At 42.3% G+C, this 19,300-nt stretch overlaps 1 protein-coding gene across 9 annotated transcripts in view; it reads left to right on the top strand.

The window, feature by feature from the left end:
* Positions 1 to 19,300, top strand: part of LOC111961905 (ral GTPase-activating protein subunit beta-like) — a 90,510-nt gene that overhangs the window by 40,032 nt on the left and 31,178 nt on the right. For 4 of the 9 annotated variants that reach the window (XR_011476647.1, XM_070440271.1, XM_023984599.2 and 1 more), the window contains exons 10-22: positions 4,243 to 4,444; positions 7,197 to 7,364; positions 9,535 to 9,649; positions 9,987 to 10,134; positions 10,308 to 10,372; positions 10,768 to 10,906; positions 12,470 to 12,603; positions 13,122 to 13,304; positions 13,719 to 13,870; positions 16,488 to 16,675; positions 16,966 to 17,072; positions 17,538 to 17,693; positions 18,697 to 18,906. Coding sequence is in view for 8 of the 9 variants with exons in the window: in XM_070440271.1 (XP_070296372.1) it covers positions 4,243 to 4,444; positions 7,197 to 7,364; positions 9,535 to 9,649; positions 9,987 to 10,134; positions 10,308 to 10,372; positions 10,768 to 10,906; positions 12,470 to 12,603; positions 13,122 to 13,304; positions 13,719 to 13,870; positions 16,488 to 16,675; positions 16,966 to 17,072; positions 17,538 to 17,693; positions 18,697 to 18,906 (1,967 nt within the window). In the remaining variant the exon portion in view is untranslated. The remainder of the gene's footprint in view (positions 1 to 4,242; positions 4,445 to 7,196; positions 7,365 to 9,534; positions 9,650 to 9,986; positions 10,135 to 10,307; positions 10,373 to 10,767; positions 10,907 to 12,469; positions 12,604 to 13,121; positions 13,305 to 13,718; positions 13,871 to 16,487; positions 16,676 to 16,965; positions 17,073 to 17,537; positions 17,694 to 18,696; positions 18,907 to 19,300) is intronic. The other 5 variants (XM_023984609.2, XM_070440223.1, XM_023984621.2 and 2 more) reach the window with 5 other exon arrangements.

Below are 19,300 nucleotides of genomic sequence, written 5' to 3' on the forward strand. Positions count from 1 at the left end.
ATCAGACCAGAAAATCTTGTTTCATAGTCAGTCTTCCGTCTGGCCGCTCTACCATAGTGGCTTCCGTCTGGCCACCATAAAGGCCTGATTGGTAGAGTGCTGCAGAGATGGTTGTCCTTCTAGAACAGGGGGGCCTGATTTGGTGTCACGGTTTTTCCCCAGCCCCAGCTAATACACCTGACTCCAATAAACACCTAATCGTGATCTTCAGTTTAGAATACATTTGATTAATCAGCTGAGTTTGCTAGGGATGGAGAAAGTGTTACACCAATCAGGCCCTGGAGGACTGGAGTTGCCCACCCCTGTTCTAGAAGGTTCTCCCATCTCCACAGAGGAACTCTGGAGCTCTGTCAGTGACCATCGGGTTCTTGGTCACCTCCCTGACCAGGGCCCGTCTCCCCCGATTGCTCAGTTTGGCAGGGCGGTCAGCTCTAGAAAGAGTCTTAGTGGTTCCAAACTTCTTCCATTTAAGAATGATGGAGGCCACTGTGTTGTTGGGGACCTTCAATGCTGCAGACATTTTTTGGTACCCTTCTCCAGACCTGTGCCTCGACACAATCCTGTCTCGGAGCTCTTTGGACAATTCCTTCGACCTCATGGCTTGGTTTTTGCTCTGACGTGCACTGTCAACTGTGGGACCTTATATAGACAGGTGTGTGCCTTTTCAAATCATGTCCAATCAATTGAATTTACCACAGGTGGACTCCAATCAAGTTGTAGAAACATCTCAAGGATGATCAATGGAAACAGGCTGCACCTGAGCTCAATTTCGAGTCTCATAGGAAAGAGTCTTAATTCTTAAGTAAATAAGGTATTTCTGTTTTACATTTTTTATACATTTACAAATATTTCTCAAACATTTTCCCTTTGTCATTATCAGGTATTGTGTGTAGATTATTATTATTTTAATTACATTTTTCAAATCGGAAAAGTTAGTACCCCCCCCAAAAATAAGGTTAATCAAAAAAAATACTTCATTTCATTAGGAATGAAGCCAGGCACCTGCACCTACTGGTGTGAGGCTTAGATATATTCTCACGCCAAGTTGCAAAAGGCGGCAATATGCAATACACAGTGTCCGGTCTCGCCAACATACAGGAAGGACAAGGACATATGGGTGTCAAAATTCAAAGCCCTGAGAACGGACCTGCAAAATCTCGTGCCAGATATCACCAGTAAATTATGCTATTTATTTATTAATACATTTGTAAGATTTTTTTTCATAACTGTTAGAAATACCAGTTTTTGTTTAGATGTGAATTAATAGAATATTTGTAATCTAGCTGACATAATCATTTGTTTTATAGGCTCACAGCTTGCACTCAGAGGGGAGCAAAGGTGATGAAAGAAAAAAGGTGGACCCATCTTAGAAAACCATACCAATGGTTAGGGCCTCCCGAGTGGCGCAGCGGTCTGAGGCACTGCATCGCGTTGCTAGAGTCGTCACTACAGATCAGGGTTCGATCCTGGGCTGTGTCGCAGCCGGCCGAAACCGGGAGACCCATGAGGCGGCACACAATCGGCCCAGCGTCGTCCGGGTTATGGGAGGGTTTGGCCGACTGGGATGTCCTTGTCCCATCGCGCTCTAGCGACTCCTTGTGGTTGCCGGGTGCATGCACGCTGACTTCGGTCGCCAGCTGTACGGTGTTTCCTCTGACGCTTTGATGCGGCTGGCTTCCGGGTTATGCGAGCAGTGTGTCAAGAAGCAGTGCGGCTTGGCGGGGTCGTGTTTCGGAGAATGCATGGCTCTCGACCTTCGCCTCTCCCAAGTCCGTACGGGAGTTGCAGCGATGGGACAGACTGTAACTACCAATTGGATATCACGAAAAAGGGGTAAAAAGAACAACATATTTTTTTATTCTATTTTTTATTATCGCCTACCATATACCATGTAAAGAAAAAATGTGATTAACAAATAGGACAGCCATTGTAATCAAAATAGGCAGCTCCACGAGAGATCACTTTCTCCAAAACCATACGGTCGTTGTCGAGGCCAAAGGTGCTGAAAATGGTCTGCAATTTTTTGAAACAAGTAATTTTTTTCATTTCACTTCACCAATTTGGACTATTTCGTGTATGTCCATTACATGAAATCCAAATAAAAATCTATTTTAATTCCAGGTTGTAAGGCAACAAAATAGGAAAAATGCCAAGGGAGTGAATAATTTCGCAATGCACTGTATGTGTTATTTCATAGTTTTTATGTCTTCACTATTATTCAACAATGTAGAAAATAGTAAAAATAAATAAAAAGCCTTGAATTTCACTACACCCGCAATAACATCTGTTAAACACATGTGATGTGACAAATTAAAATTAGATTTTGATTTGTGTCCAAACTTGACTGGTACTCTATACTGATTACCATCAAACATTATTTTTTCATTATAATACTTGTGTATCTGTGTTTGATTATTACATTCCTTGCTGGGCTTGATGTGGGTATTTCAATTAATTCCTTTTGTTGGTAGGTTTTTAAATAAAAATGTCTTATCGCTATGTTATTGTATGTTCACAAGATTCGATTTTCTCCAACTTCACCAGACAGCCGCTGTGCTCTGCTCTGTGACCCTGAATGTCAGATTTAGTGGTAATTTGATCTGACTGGTATGTGGTGCTATTGCCCCCTTTGCACATGAAAAGGGCTTGAAAGAATTGGCTTTTCCAGTCATAAAAGTTGCCGACCCCTAATCTAGGCTGTTGCATTTTTTGTTATATTTCATTATCTTCTGGTTTAGTTTTCAATTTCAGTTTTTGCATGTTGGTTATTTGTCATGATGGTTGTTTCGACTGTCTATCTTTGTTGACACTGATGTTAAGATCACTTAGAAATATCATTTTCTATTTTGCAGCTACATTTGTTCAAATTCTTCTTTCTTATAAGTCTTGTAAGTAGGAATACAGACTTCCCGTACCTTTTTTAACTTGCAGTTTTCCTGTATTTGATTGGCATTTTTTTGTTTAGAATTTTCTTTGTGCCCATTGTCATCGCCCTGGTTGCCAGGGGTGTATTCATTAGGCACCAAATGGAAGAAAACAGATGGAAACAAGGAGAGGGACTACCTGAACCTGTCCGATAAGAAACACTTGTTTTCGTTTTCCATCGCAAAACATTCTGCTATGGTATGCTCTAATGAATACGACCCTGAACTTGCCAGTCCCAAACCACCCCCCCATTCTGCCTGGAATCAAACTGACCTGCTACACCTGGATCATACCCATGTAATCTCCTTCCCAAAGGATCTCACACACTAATACTTATTTTCCAAAGAAACCAACAAAAGTTCAGTTTTTTTTGCCGTAGCTTTCTTTGCTCCTCAGTTGATGACCTTGAATTTGTATGTACTGTATGTTACACATGTATGTGGTGGATGTCTGTTCCATATATTTATGCTATATATCGTGCCTCGTGTGAACTTCCAAGGAACTAATAAGTAGACATTGCAAACTGAATTTTGCCATTGATGAGAAAATATATTTACCTGTATCAGCTCTTTGTGGGCTGCTTTACACAGAGCTCACAAAGAGGCTGCTGTGTGTTTTACATATCTCTTTTTGGCTCCGAAAACATAATGGAACTTTACGTAATCCAAATCGGTTGTTGTCGGCAGAGCAAAATGCCCAGGCAGAAGTATTGTAAATGCTCCCTTTCAAACCGTATGGGGTGCATTCCAAATGGCACCCTGTTCCTTATTAAGTGCACTATTTTTGACCGGGGCCCATAGTACTGCTGTATGGAATAGGGTGCCATTTGGGATGGAGACCATCCTGGCAGGACATTTCATCAAGGTTGCAGCAGTAGAGCAGTCAGGCCAAAGTAAGTAACAATGGACTTGAAAGTAAATATTCTCCATTGGATGAATCCATTAGCACAACATCATATTTTGGAAATAATTATTCATTTTACCACCGAGCTACCACCGAGCTCAGAGGCCTTATTGGAAATTATGGAAAATTACCCCCAACTTTTGCAGTTTCTTTTCAATTGAAGAACAGGTACTTTACATATCCACTTTGTGTCAGTGGTTTCTGCCTTTGACCTATGACCTAACACACCATTTTTATCTCATTCTTCTGTCCGCTCTCACCACTTTCCTTTTCCTCCTTTCTCTATCCGTCCTCTCTTTTCTACCCCCACCCTCTCTCATTCACCCCCTCCATTCGTGTCCTTCTCTCTCTCCCTTATTTCTACTCCCCCTCTTCCTATGAACCCCCCTTCTCTCTCTCGCTCTCTTTTGCCAGCCCTGGCCACTCAGACAGGTGTGGAGCTGAGGAGGAAGGGCTCCCAGATGTCCACAGATACCATGGTGTCCAATCCCATGTTCGATGCCAACGAGTTCCCCGATAACTACGAGTCGGGCCGGGCCGAGGCCTGTGGAACCCTCTGTAGGATCTTCTGCAGCAAGAAGACTGGCGAGGAGATACTGCCCGTTTATCTGTCCAGGTACCCACATGTTTTACCGTGATACAGTCAAAACAGAAAGGCAATATAGTAGTATTATTATATAAGTATTCTTTTTAAATGAGTACCCAAATCTCCACAGATTACTTATTTTGTTTTTGTAAGTATACTGAACAAAAATATAAATGCAACATGGAACGTGTTGGTACCATGTTTCATGAGCTGAAATAAAAGATCCCAAAAATGTTCCATACTCACACAAAGCCTATTTCACTCAAATTTTGTGAACAGATTTGTTTACTACCCTGTTAGTATTTATCCTTTGCCAAGATAATCCATCCACCTGACAGGTGTGGCATATTAAGAAACTGATTAAATAGCATGATCATTACTCAGGTGCACCTTGTGCTGGGGATAATAAAAGGCCACTCTAAAATGTGCAGATTTGTCACACAACACAATGCCACAGATGTCTCAAGTTGAGGGAGCGCACAATTGGCATGCTGACTGCAGGAATATCCACCAGAGCTGTTGCCAGATAATTTTATGTTAATATCTCTACCATAAGCCGCCTCCAATGTCATTTTAGAGAATTTGGCAGTACGTCCAACTGGCCTCACAACTGTAACCATGCCAGCCCAGGATCTCCACATCTGGCTTCTTCACCTGCGGGATGGTCTGAGACCAGCCACCCGGACAGCTGATGAAACTGGGTTCACATAACTGAAGAATTTCTGCACAAACTCTCAGAAACCGTCTCAGGGAAGCTCATCTGCGTGCTTATCGTCCTCACCAGGGTCTTTATCTGACTGCAGTTTGGCGTTGTAACCAACTTCAGTGGCCAAATGCTCACCTTCGATGGCCACTGGCACACTGGAGAAGTGTGCTCTTCACGGATGAATCCCGGTTTCAACTGTACCGGGCAGATGGCAGACTGTGTATGGTGTCGTATGGGCAAGCGGTTTGCTGACATCAACGTTGTGAACAGAGTGTCCTATGGTGGGTTTATGGTATGGGCAGGCATAAGCTACTGACAACTAACACAATTGCATTTTATCGAAGGTAATTTTTATTTGGTTTAACCATTTATTTAACTAAGCAAGTCAGTTAAGAACAAATTCTTATTTACAATGACGGCCTACACCGACCAAACCCGGACAGCGCTGGGCCAATTGTGCGCCGCCCTATGGGACTCCCAATCGTGGCCGGTTGTGATACAGCCTGGATTCGAACCAGGGTGTCTGTAGTGGCGCTGAGATGCAGTGTCTTATCTTAGACCGCTGCACCACTCGGGAGCTCCACTTGAATGCACGGAGATACCGTGACGAGAACATGAGGCCCATTGTCGTGCCATTCATCCAACATATGCATATCTGTATTCCCAGTCATGTGAAATCCATAGATTTATTTATTTCAATTGACTGATTTCCTTACAATGAACTGTAACTCAGTAAAATCTGTGAAATTGTTGCGTGTTGCGTTTTTATATATTCGTTCAGTGTAGTAACGTAGTTAACATGCTAAAATGTTAAAAGCACGTCTATCCTACCAACGAGACATTAAAAACACAGCAGACCACCATATTCCATGTGCCCAAGAAAACTAAGGTAACCGACCCTAAATGACTACCGACTCGTGGCACTCACGTCTCTAGCCATTATCATTATCCCAGGAACCCTAGACCCACTCCAATTTGCATTCCGCCCCAACAGATCCACAGATTATGAAATCTCTATTGCACTCCACACTGCCCTTTCACACCTGGACAAAAGGAACACATATGTGAGAATGCTATTCATTGACTACAGCTCAGCATTCAACACCATAGTGCCCTCAAAGCTCATCACTAAGCTAAGGACCCTGGGACTAAACACCTCCCTCTGCAACTGGATCCTGGACTTCCTGACGGGCCGCCCCCAGGTGGTAAGGGTAGGTAACAACACATCCGCCAAAATTATCCTTAGCATGAGGGCCCCTAAGGGGTGTGTGCTCAGTCCCCTCCTGTACTCCCTGTTCACGCATGACTGCAAGGCCAGGCATGACTCCAACACCATCATTAAGTTTGCCGATGACACAACAGTGGTAGGCCTGATCACCAACGACGAGACAGCATATAGGGAGGTCAGACTAAGGAGGATTGTGGACGACAGGAAAATGAGGACCGAGCATGACCCATTCTCATCGACGGGGCTGTAGTGGAGCAGGTTGAGAGCTTCAAGTTCCTTGGTGTCCACATCACTAACATGGTCCAAGCACACCAAGACAGTCGTGAAGAGGGCACAACAAAACCTATTCCCCCTCCAGGAGACTGAAAAGATTTGTCATGGGTCCTCAGATCCTCAAAAGGTTCTACAGCTGCACCATCGAGAGCATCCTGACTGATTGTATCACTGCCTGGTATGGCAACTGCTCAGCCTTCGACTGCAAGGCACTACAAAGGGTTGTGCGTACAGCCCAGTACATCACTGGGGCCAAGCTTCCTGCCTTCCAGGACCTCTATATCAGGCGGTGTCAGAGGAAGGCCCTAAAAATGTCCAGCCACCTTAGTCATAAACCGTTCTCTCTGCTCCAGCACGGGAAGCGGTACCGGCAAGTCAAGACTAGGTCCAAGAGGCTTCTAAACAGCTTCTACCCCCAAGCCATAAGACTACTGAACATCTAATCAAATGGCTACCCAGACTACTATGAAGTTTCTAAATCTGTTCCACATGGCTGTGTTCCCCTTTTCCACAGCTTTTCCATGCACGTGTGTTCTAGCTTCAGACTGACTCATCCAGTCTCTTTCCTCCCCCAGGTTCTACATGGTTCTGATCCAGGGCCTCCAGATCTCCGACTACATCTGCCGACCTGTGCTGGCCAGCATCATCCTCAACTCCTCAGCCCTCTTCTGCTCCGATATTAAGGGCATCAATGTGGTGGTCCCCTACTTCATCTCAGCCCTGGAGAACGTCCTCCCTGACCGGTGAGGAATGCACCGTCTATATTTGGTGTGCTTGCTGAAAGAACACTTATTCGCCATACTTCTCATTATTCTGCACTCTCCTGCGCTGACACCACTTATACTGCTTATAAGAAACGATATTACAACAAACGGTTCAGTACAAGATTTGTTACTTTTGGTTCTTCTATTAAATGTCTCACGCCATACACTGAATGACAGGATCAAGTCTGTCTAGTAATTTGTTGACCAGGCCAGTAATGTTTCAGCACATTTGGCGTTCTAGTTAGACATTTATGTGCTCTGTCACAGTCTGCCATAGAAAACTGCTAGTGTCGCTTCCTAGTCAGCGCTGCGTTGTTTAGATTACACATGGAAAAAGCTATAATTGAGCAATCTGATTGGCCATTTATTCAAATACCACCACGCGAGTCACAATTTAATAAGCAGTACATGAGTTGATGCATTCAACACGGCACACAGGAACTGTCCAGACTAGCAACACTTTCAATTATTAATATAGTAGCAACTTAGGAATAGGCTCCAGAAAGACGCCTAGCATTCGTCTTGGCTACTGTAGCCAGATCATAGAGATGGATAGAGGACTCTAGGTCCCAAAAGCCATTTTTAGAATGGGCTGAAACCCATATGGGTTAAGGAAGGATCACATGATTCCATCCGGGTCATCAGGAGGCTGGGCTCCCGAACAGTGACCATTAAGTCGTAATTTGCGACCCTTTAAATTGGCTGTGCGAGTTACATTTTTTTAATAATTGGTCGCATCGGCGCGAGCTGCACGTTCACCTCATTTCAAACGTCCTATTATTTTAGGAGGCTAAAAACATGATTTGGTCAAACAGTAATGTGCATGATCCTTATGATTCCTGTAATGAAAGTCTCTGCCCTGCGGCTGTTTCACTCAGGCCTGCTGCTGTGATGAGAGTGCCACTCTCTTCCTCTCCCCCGCACTCTGAGAGAAAATGCATTTGTAGGCTATAACAGTGGGGGGGGGGGGGGAATACAGCTTTGGAAGCAACTACTGTTGTCACTGTATTTAGCTCTATAGCAACTATTTTACAACCAAGATATTTGATATGGCTTTGAAATACGCAGTGCGCGAAATTCGCAACAGCCTTTGCGATTGCATAGGACTCATTGGGTAGTGGGCTACAATTGCAAAGTTTTAAGACCTTTTAATATTCTGTTCGATTAATACATGGCTACCAGCAGTGGGTATTATGTTTAGTGTTAGCGATCTAGTTAATGTGTTTTGAGTTTCCACTTACTCATGCGGTGAATTGGCCCCAAAAATAAATTAGCCTATGATATTGGTGCCCATAAAGATATAAGCAAGTTCATCTCTATTGAACAAATGATTCAGATAATTCTGGAGCCCTATTTTGACAGATATAGCAAGATGTTTCCGTTGACATCGTTGGTGTGCGTCGTGTGATTTTAACCAGTTTTGAGTAGGCGTGGCCTACTAATTGGTTGATGTCATTGGAAACACTTATCCACAATCTTTACTACAAAACATAAATGTTCTATTTTCACATATGTTGATGTTAGGGTGGTGCTGGAGATGATGAATATGAAGTTGACAATTTCCCTTTAAAATATCTTATTAAATGGCAACGATATTCTTTGTAATTTGACGCAAAAATGTATGTAGAGAGACAGCATGCCAACCTTTGGCTAATAAGCATTATTTTTTGCCGTGGTGTAATTTTGGTATCGAGGATCATGATACTTAACCTGGTATCAGTATTGAAGCAAAATTCTGGTATCGTGACAGCACTACTGCTTGTACAGCTGACTCAAGCACACAGAAATGTACCTTGTCTAATTAGTCTTATGATGTATGAAAGACTGTTCAAGTCAAATGGTCTTTCTATTCCTGTGTTAAGGACATCTGCATGCATAAGGAATGCGGTTTTGACCAGAATGGACTTGTTTAGCCCTTAGGGTGAAGTATGCCGCCTTTTGTATGTTTGTCTCTTAGTGTCACGCAAGGGAAATGCCCAGAAATTAACATTAAAAAACGGTATATGCTTAAAATGAGCTCAAATGTAAGCAATTGTTTGAGGCGTCTTATCAGTGGACAATTGGTGTTGGTTAAACATGGTATCTGACTGCTGTATCTTTTGAATGTTTGACATTTGAGTTAATGTAACTTGTTGTTTCCTCCCCCCAGAGAGCTGTCAAAGTTTAAGACATACGTGAACCCCACTGACCTGAGGAGAGCCTCCATTAACATCCTGTTGTCCATGCTGCCTCTGCCACACCACTTTGGCAAGGTCAAGTCAGAGGTAAACCTGTTAATTATAAGAGTTTAAAGGGACATCACACTTAAAAATTGAAATTTGAATCACACCATCGGTTGTGTAGAGACCGCTAATATGCTTCATATCAACCCTAAATACGTGGAAAATATTAGCATAACATTAGGAAATGATATAGCTATTATATTTAACTTCGATTGAGGCAGATACAATAGATGGACCGGGACTTGGACTTATCGCAACATTAATGTTTTGTTCTGACTTTCGACTAAACCGTCTGTTTTAGTTAATCATTTGCAATGCCCTGTAGTTCTGAGGTCGCCTAAATGCAAAGTAACCCTTGTGTATTATTTGTATGTTCCAGGTGCTCTTGGAGGGCAAGTTTAGCAATGATGACAACTCGCTGCACGACAAGGCCGTCACCTTCCTCTCCTTCAAGCTGCGATTGGTCAACATCCTAATAGGAGCGCTACAGACGGAGACGGACCCCACCAATACGCAGATGATCCTGGGTGAAGTTGATCTCAATTTTATCTGCAGCAATTTTTTTACTTTGATTGTTTACACTGAAAAATGTGTTGTTTTGTCATTTGACATCTTTCTCTTAAGTAATACAGAATCAATGAATTGTAATAACTATTCCATAACTAGAATGGAATGACTAAAGGCCTTTTCTTCTGTACAGGTGCCATGCTCAACATTGTCCAAGACTCTGCTCTCCTGGAGTCCATCGGTGCCCAAGCGGAGGTGGTAAGAACTAATACTTTTGTACTCCACGCTGTAGAAGCGCTCACTCAACTGGAAAGAAATGTGTAAATACAGTAAACTTAACTACACATGTAGCTAAGAGAGATCGTAAAAAAAAAAGGATGTGACCTTTATTGAACAATGAAAGACCCTTGAGGTTAGAAACCTCTTATGGGGGCGACCTGGCATGAGGACATCAATAAATCAGTATTTAAAGGATATTTTACTCAAACATATATATTTTTTATTTTGTTCATTAGTCCAGTGTTTATCCCCAAAAATGGTTAGGGGACCATATTAATAGTGGACTTATGAACAAAATGCTTTTTGAGTAAAATATCCCTTTTAATCATCTGAGCAGACTATGACCGTTGAACATTCTAATGCCATCCCAATAGGGCAGTGTGGATGGCAGCCATGCGCTGGCTAAAAGCCACAGCAGGAACAACAGTGGCATCAGCAACGCCAGCGGGGGCAGCTCTGAGGCCACCACCCCCGACAGCGAGAGGCCCGCCCAGGCCCTCCTCAGAGACTACGGTGAGCCCCTTCGAGAACGCACTCATGAGCCCTTTTTCCAAAATCCTGACCTGGGTTAATATGTTTAATTGGCAAAATTGTGACAGGGAAGTTCAATCATGCGCACCTGTTTAATTGGCAAAATTGTGACAGAGAAGTTCAACCATGCGCACCTGTTTAATTGGCAAAATTGTGACAGGGAAGTTCAATCATGCGCACCTGAAGAGTCTTTAAAGGAAACCAATTATATTTGGACCTAGGTGTGCCAAACATCAACCAACCGTCAGCCCTTCCTTGTTAGTAGCTCTGAAGATGAGGCCTTAGCAAAGTTTCTTGACTAGTGTAACAAGCTAGACGTGCGCAATGTAAAATCAAAATTGTTTTTTTAGTTCTGAATGTTGACACTGTTTTCACCTTTTTCATTCCGGTCAGCCATGCTTTAATTGTATAGTGGACATATATGACGTTGACTAAAGGTGATTCCATGATGAACCAAAAATGCATTGTTATTCTCATATTTGCAGTGATGCCGTGTCATTTGAATGATACTATACTACTGTTATCAGAATGGAGACTTATGTGTATTGTCACTTGCTAGATCTTCTCCCTATACAGTGTGTGTAACTTGTTCATTAACGTCTTTAACTGCATGCGTTATGGAATTCCGCATATGCATGTCGTTTTATGGGAGCTGGACTATGAACCAAGACCTGGAGTTGAATGTTTAAGTATTTCTTTGATTCCTCACATAATCCTTGCTTGTCTCCTTCTCAAAGCACATTGGAGCAGAAGATCTGAGGTTCCGTCCCTAGGATCTTCTCCTCCAATGCATTTTGAGTAGGTGGTGAGGACACAAGGAATCAAGCACACTTACAATTGAGATTCATCCCATGTTATTCCCACTGACTGGCCGCAAATATATGATAAAATAAGTAGATAATGGGCAAAAATCCTGAAGATCCACAAAAAAATCCACTAAATGCAGGCTCCCTCTTGTGTGCAGCAGTTGTACTGCAATTTCTTGTGTTCTCTGACAAGTGAATTTCAAACAGAATCTTCTAAAAACTTTGTTGGAATGTTAAGTGTTTGTCCATCTTCATTTTAACACCCAAGTATCTGAAAGTCAAGTGAAACACTTACATGCAACACTATTTGTTGATTATTATTATTATTTATTTTTTGTAAAGATGCATGTTCGATAAAATTGTCCCAAGTTTTGGCTACCACTTTATTGGCAACATGCACGGTTGGACATGCTTTATACCAGTGTTGGTGTGAATTCACGAATTGAACATTTCTAGTGAGGATTTTTAGATTTCAATGAGTTAAACTGAATTTGACCCCCAACCCTGGTTTATACAACCACAATATCTAACCTCATACCTAACAAAAAAGCCATTACTTCAATTACCAATGGTTTGAGTGTGCCTGTTTGTCCTCATACAGTACTGTCGACATGCTGATTGCTGTGTATCTGATGCTTATTAGACGTGTTCTGCCTGGTCCGGTAGTTACTAACCCCAGCTCTCCTTCTCTGCTTGTGGCGTGGTATGGTGTCGTCATCTGGGGGTGTCATATCCCTAGCTCTCCACACAGATACAGCCGCCGGCCTACTGATCCGCAGCATCCACCTGGTCACCCAGAGGCTCAACTCCCAGTGGAGGCCCGACATGAGCATCTCCCTGGCCGCCCTAGAGCTGCTGGCCGGCCTAGCCAAGGTAAGAGCCCCCGGGGTCTTGTTCATTAAGGCACGCAACATTTTAAAACGTCTTGCAACGGGATCAAGAATTAGTTTTTCAGGTAGGTGGACATGTGTATTTCCTTAGGGTTTGCAACATTTGAACCAAGGTCTCTTTTACAGAATTACATAAATTACAGGAAATACACACATCAATATAATTACAAATTGCAAGCAGAAAGAAAAACAGTCATAAAAAATTAAGACATTCATCAGTAAGGTCCTCAATCCGCTTTCTGAATTGCCCTCGGCACCAAAACATCAAATTTAAGAACATTTTAAAGATTGTTTCACAAATAAGATGCAAATAAACTAAAAGCTGATTTATCTAACTCAGTAGAGACCAAAGGAATTTCCATTTCCTATAGGGTGGTGGGACATATGGAAAGGCTACGAAAATAAACACAAGTGCTGCAATGAAAATGAAGGAGTAAGCAAAAAAGTGAATAAGAACCAGTCGTAGTTCACTGATCCCTGCTGTGTGTCCCTCTTCCTCAGGTGAGGGCGAGTGTGGAGTCTGCGGACCGTAAACGTGCAGTCAGCTCTGTGTGCAGTTATATCGTGTATCAGTGCAGCCGGCCGGCCCCCCTCCACTCCCGAGACCTGCACTCTATGATCGTGGCGGCCTTCCAGTGCCTGTGTGTGTGGCTGACAGAGCACCCCGACATGCTCAACGAAAAGGTAGGGGAACAACAACACCACCTGCTTTCTACCTACAGTATTGCCTGCTAGTCTTACTGTTCTGTCCATCTAAGCATGTGGTGGTGAATCGTAACTTCCGTTTAAGTTGATTTTTCACTTAGTCTCTCATTGATTTCAATGTATGACGGTGGAAATTAGATTTAATGGGAAGTTAGGATTCACCCCTTGGACTATGCTGCTGCTACTAAATGCTATGGATGCAAATATCAACCTTTGAGGTGTGGGTCAAATCTTCCCTTTGAATCATTCAAATGGTCACAAATCCTCCATTGACATAATGTCATGATTTACTATTTTATCGTCATTATTCCCTGCCTTATGAGCTGAGCTCTCTAAAGACTAAACTCACCTCCCGACTTTTGTGCCATGCAATTACATAGTGTTTTGTTGCAGGACTGTTTGATAGAGGTGCTGGAGATCGTGGAGCTGGGAATATCAGGCAGCAAGTCTAAGACCAGTGACCAGGAAGTGCGGTACAAAGGGGACAAGGAGCACAATCCGGCCTCCATGAGGGTGAAGGATGCTGCCGAGGCCACCCTGTCATGGTGAGTGCCACCTGACAGAAGTAATGGGAATATACAGTTACGTTTCTTAGGGAAAGATGCATTGCCTTTTGCTCTCTCTTAAAGGGGCAATCTGTGGTTGGTATATCCAATTTTGTTTTTACTTTTAATGATATAAAGCCATTGATTCTTGAAGAATATAACTTATCCATGGAACGCAGCACACATTCAACAAATTTGATATTCGTAATAATCCATCATGATTTATGTTTTGTAATAACAGGCCCACAATGTGGTTATTAAAGTGCAAATGTGGATATATTTAGCTGATTTCACTGCATAACATTTAGAAGTTGTCCTTTTTTAAGTAGAGAAGAAGTGAAGCTAGTATATGGCCCTATAAATTCTGCAATATGGAGAACGCGGACGGAATCACTGAACCCAGATATTAAAATGGAATTCACATATTTTTTTTTTTACTCATTCAACTTAGCAGGAGATTGAACTTAGTAACACAGTTTATGATAAGACATGAACAGAATGCATCAGTGATATGTATTTCCTGCAACTTTCTGAAGAGGCAATGAGAATTCTTTGTCTGTGCGGATCTACCATTGTGTAGCCGTTAGCGATGATGCTAATGGAAACCTTTCCATCTACCGGAAGACTTTTCTCAAAAACCACAATTAAATATTCAAGAAACTCAATTTAGATTAAAATGTGTGGGTTGTGTAAACCTTTAATTCCAGTGTGCACCAGCAGGAGACTGTTTTTGTAGCTGGGTTTTTGCATACATGTGATGGTAGTTTGCAAAACAAATATCCACTGGATTGATGCAAATAATCATGATATCATTCTGCCAAGTAAGCATAGACTACTTTGTAGTTAAAGGAAATTTCCACCCCAAAACTATCTTTGGGTTTTTGTTTCATTAGTCCATTGTTAAAATATTCCCAAAATGTTGTTTGTCAGCAATCAAATTGAAGATGTGTAACTTTCAAAATACAGAAATCAACCCTGTATTCTGTATTCTGAAAGTTACATATCAATCCAGTGGGTATTTGTTTTGCAAACTCTACCCTCACATGTATGCAAAAACACTGCTAATAAACTCTTGTTGGTGTGCGCTGGAATTAAAAGGTTACTACACCCAAGAATGATAGTATTTTTATTTTATTTCTCCCAGACCTCAAAAGTGGGTTCCTAATGTGGTTTAAGCTTTGCTGTGAACTTAGAAAAACAACTAGTTTGAATTTTCTATGAAACATTTATTTATTTTAGAGCGAAAACCAGAAAATGGCATTTGGGGAAAAATGTGGTGGATTTTATATGGCTCTACTAGTAGTGATGTGCATCTTTCCCTTTCAAGACAATTCGCAATTCGATACGCATCTAGATACATGGGCTCCGATTCAGGTACGATAAGTTTTAGTTTGAAACGATTCGGTTTGATTAGAGAAAGAATTGATGCAATGTGATGCAAAAATATATTTTTTTTTACTGTTGAGCGTGAAAAACCCAGCAGCGTTGCAGTTCTTGATACAAACCGATGAGCCTGGCACCTACTACCATACCCCTGTTTTTAAGGGCACTTAAATATTTTGTCTTGCCCATTCACCCTCTGAATGGCACACATACACAATCCTTGTCTCAAGGCTTAAAATCCTTCTTTAACCTGTCTCCTCCCCTTTATCTACACTGATTGAAATGGATTTAACAAGTGACATCAGTAAGGGATCATAGCTTTTACCTGGATTCACCTGGTCAGTCTGTCATGGAAAGAGTAGGTGTTATTAATGTTTTGTATACTCAGTGTATGTCAGTAATTGTTTGAAGAAAAACGACAAAAACTATTGCTGATGGTTAACCTGAACAATCCAAATGAAATATATTGTAAGCCCCGTTCAGCAGGTATAGCCAGGTGAGTTGTCTCCGGTAGCTTACTTTTATTCCGGTAAAACAGTTTTCAACAGCGCATAGATAATAACCTAGCAAATGACATAGGTTGTCACTCAACTAATAAAGCACATTACCAAGAAAGATGTGTGATGTAACACAACACAGGTTAAAGATATGAGGTGTTTTACGGACATGAGAAAATCAAACCTGTAACTCAGTTTAAAGTCTCTTTTTCTCCTTAAAGGAGCAGCAATTTGGTATTCGGTCACTTGTTTTGGGAAACCGCTTCGGGATCGGGCTGGAGGAATGTAACCACTATCAAATTCATAGACTGAGCTATGGATGCAAAGTTATCAAGTCTTTGTTAACAATTACACTCTTTGCAAACAATGAATTAAAACAAGCATATATTTTGGGTACTGTTTGGGTAAGACAGTTGAACTAAGCTCATGAGGCAATTATAAGTTATATTTTTTCAAGAATCTATGGCTATATATTATTAATTTAAAAGTAAAAAAAAATGTAAGTACCAAATGCGGACTGTAGCTTTATATTAGTTTCAACCATTTTACCTGCCAGTATTTATGGGTAATTCCCCCCCAAAATGTATTTGACCAATCCTGTATTCTTATCCGCTTAGTTCAGGGTTGCTATTTGTATTCATACTCCTACAATTCTGCTTTGGAAATGTTTTATAGCAGGTATTCCTGCCTCGTATATATTTTGTCTTTTGAATGCACAGCACCTCTGTCCCTGTCAGCATAATGCAGGTCCTGGGGGCGTTCCCGTCGCCCAGTGGCCCCGCCTCCCCCTGCAGCCTGCTGAACGAGGACACCCTAATCAAGTACTCCAGGCTGACCTCTACCAGCCGCAAGAACTTCCGCTACTTCGTCCTAGACAACTCTGTCATCCTGGCCATGCTGGAGCAGCCGCTGGGCAACGAACAGAGTCAGTTATGTTATCCCAAATCCACTTCAAAGATATTTGTTGACATATTATTGTCAATCCTTCACATGTTATCCCAGAACCATTTTGACAGTCGTTATCAGTCATCAACCACGTTTTCAGTCATCATCCTCACGTTATCATCCTCATGTTTATTAACATTTTAAATGTTTAAAAGTGGTTTTGCACTATAAAACGAAAATTGGAGTTTCTCATTGGACATGTCCAATGTCTTCCGTTTTGTGCCTAATGAACACAGCCCTGTTGACCTGGTTGCCGTGTGTGTGTGTCAGCAGATCCCTGTCCATCCGTGACCATGCTGATCAGGGGAATGTCTGGGAGACACGCCTGGACCATGCAGCTCTTCCACCAACCCAGGGGGGCCCGTGCCAGCCAGAAGGTAACACGCACACTTTAGTTAACCCTTTAGATTCGTTATGTTATGTTTCCGTACATTTCTAGTACACGCCAGTCACAAGGTAACACACACCGTAGTTAACCCTTTATATGAATTATGTTAGTATGTTTCAGCACATTTCTATTAGTGCCAAGGTTGACATTGATGTCTTATTAACTAGCAACTCCATTGTTAGGAACCAGGTTTTCACATTGCTGTAATGAACAAATTACCTCTAATCTCATTCAATGTTAACTATGATTGCTGGTTCCAGATCTGTTTGGGGGAAAATGTCTGCGTCAGGGAATTGATATTCATCAGATGCTTATCGTAGACCTTTAACAATGCTAAATGATCACATGTCAGTCCGTGTTTCTTGCTGAGTTTTCCCAGTTCCTTTCTCAGGGGTCTGTATCTCATCAGAAGTATCCCCCCCCCCTTCTCTGTCTCTCTCGCTCCTCTCTGTAGCAGGTGTTTATCCCAGAGAGTCGGCCCACTCCCAAAAATGATGTGGGGATCCGGTTAAACGTCAAACACAGACCCTTCCCGGAAGAAGTGGACAAAATTCCATTTGTGAAAGCAGACCTGAGCATTCCGGACCTACACGATATCGTAGATAAGGAGGTAGGCTGGCGTTGTTTGTCCATCCTTATTAGAATAATAATGTCTCCTTTGCCCTAATGAGAATTGTATTGTAGCGTGGAGGTGGTGTTTGCATCAGCCATTGCCTGTATTTACAAAGTGACTCAAAATAGGAGTGCTTATCTAGAATCAAGGTCCCCCTGTTATTTATTATTTAGTAAAAACTGATCAAAGATCAGCACCGCTATGGCCCCATAGGAGTGATGGGACACCTGAATCCACTTTGCACAACTAGGACAACTAGCCCATTTAATGTTAAACAAAATGTAGGCTAACTTTTGAGTTTATCATTCTCTGTGAACTTGTCCACTTCAATGAACAAGTGTCTGTCTGAAAGAAGAAAAAATATATATATTCTCAACTGAGAAGCCAAACATGACACATAGCTACTACACTGGTGTACAGTGATCCGGACGCGAGTTGTCCTCACACACAAAACGTGACATGATTCACTAACAACACCTACCACCAAACCTTTTGCTCTTTATCAGAGCCAGCTGATATTGGTTACTCCTCAGTATTTTCCAGTTTGACTATGACTGTGGGAGCGAAAAGGTGTAGGGATTGGGTGCGCACTGTATTGATTTTGTCAGAGTTTATTGGGTGTTTTGGGAAGGTTTGTCTGCGTTGATGGTTCGTTCATGTCAGGTGAGTGGTTGTGGGTGTTTGATGTTTTGTGAGGTGCTTTGAGGGGGGATTGTCTGTGTATGGGTGCATTTCGATGGATGTATGCAATGACACTTGCCAGCAATGCAATGGCACTCTTTTTTTGGGGGGTATCTACAGTAATGACTACTATTTGTCATTACTACTATAAGATGAAGATCAGAATGAGCAACAGCCATAGGATCGTCTCCCATTGACCTTTGGCACAGATCTAGGACCAGCCACTTCTAATCTTAACCATTTTTAGAGGGTGAAAAATGTCAAACTGACCTTGGATAAGTGTCAAGGGGCGATACCATCATCCATTCCTCCCTCTCAGCTGGAGATGCAGCACGACAAGCTGCGAGGTGTGATGGCCAAGCAGATCGAGTACGAGACGACGCTGGAGCACGGCAGCGAGGAGCGCTGGGGCAGCAAGAGCTTCCCAGACGTGCTGACGGACTGCAAGCCTCCGTCTCCCTCGCAGGAGTTCCAGACGGCCCGCCTCTTCCTGTCGCACTTTGGCTTCCTGTCGCTGGAGGCACTCAAGGTACTGGGGAAAGAGATGAGAGGTTTGAAAACTGCCTATGTGGCATCGATATGAGTCAAACGGTTATTCTAGTAGCAAAATTGACTACAAAGTGTAAAGATGATCATTCTGGTCAAAAAGTCAGTCATCTAAAAATTTTGGAAAATCCATGCTCCACAACAGGTAAATGAAGGTTGGGTTTTAATTTGACGATGTCCATTTGCCCACTAACATGGGGTGAACGCTCTCTATCCAATAACATAGACAGTGTGACAGACCTGCTCAGGAGCGCCAACTGTTTACATAAGACAACACGTCGCGCAATACTGCACCAATCACCTTAGTTAGATGAAAAATTGCACCACTGAAACATCCTCGGTAAAAACGTCAAAATTAATTACAGATTTCTTGAGTT

This window comes from Salvelinus sp. IW2-2015, linkage group LG1 (assembly GCF_002910315.2).
Source record: "Salvelinus sp. IW2-2015 linkage group LG1, ASM291031v2, whole genome shotgun sequence".
Classification (NCBI taxonomy): domain Eukaryota; kingdom Metazoa; phylum Chordata; class Actinopteri; order Salmoniformes; family Salmonidae; genus Salvelinus; species Salvelinus sp. IW2-2015.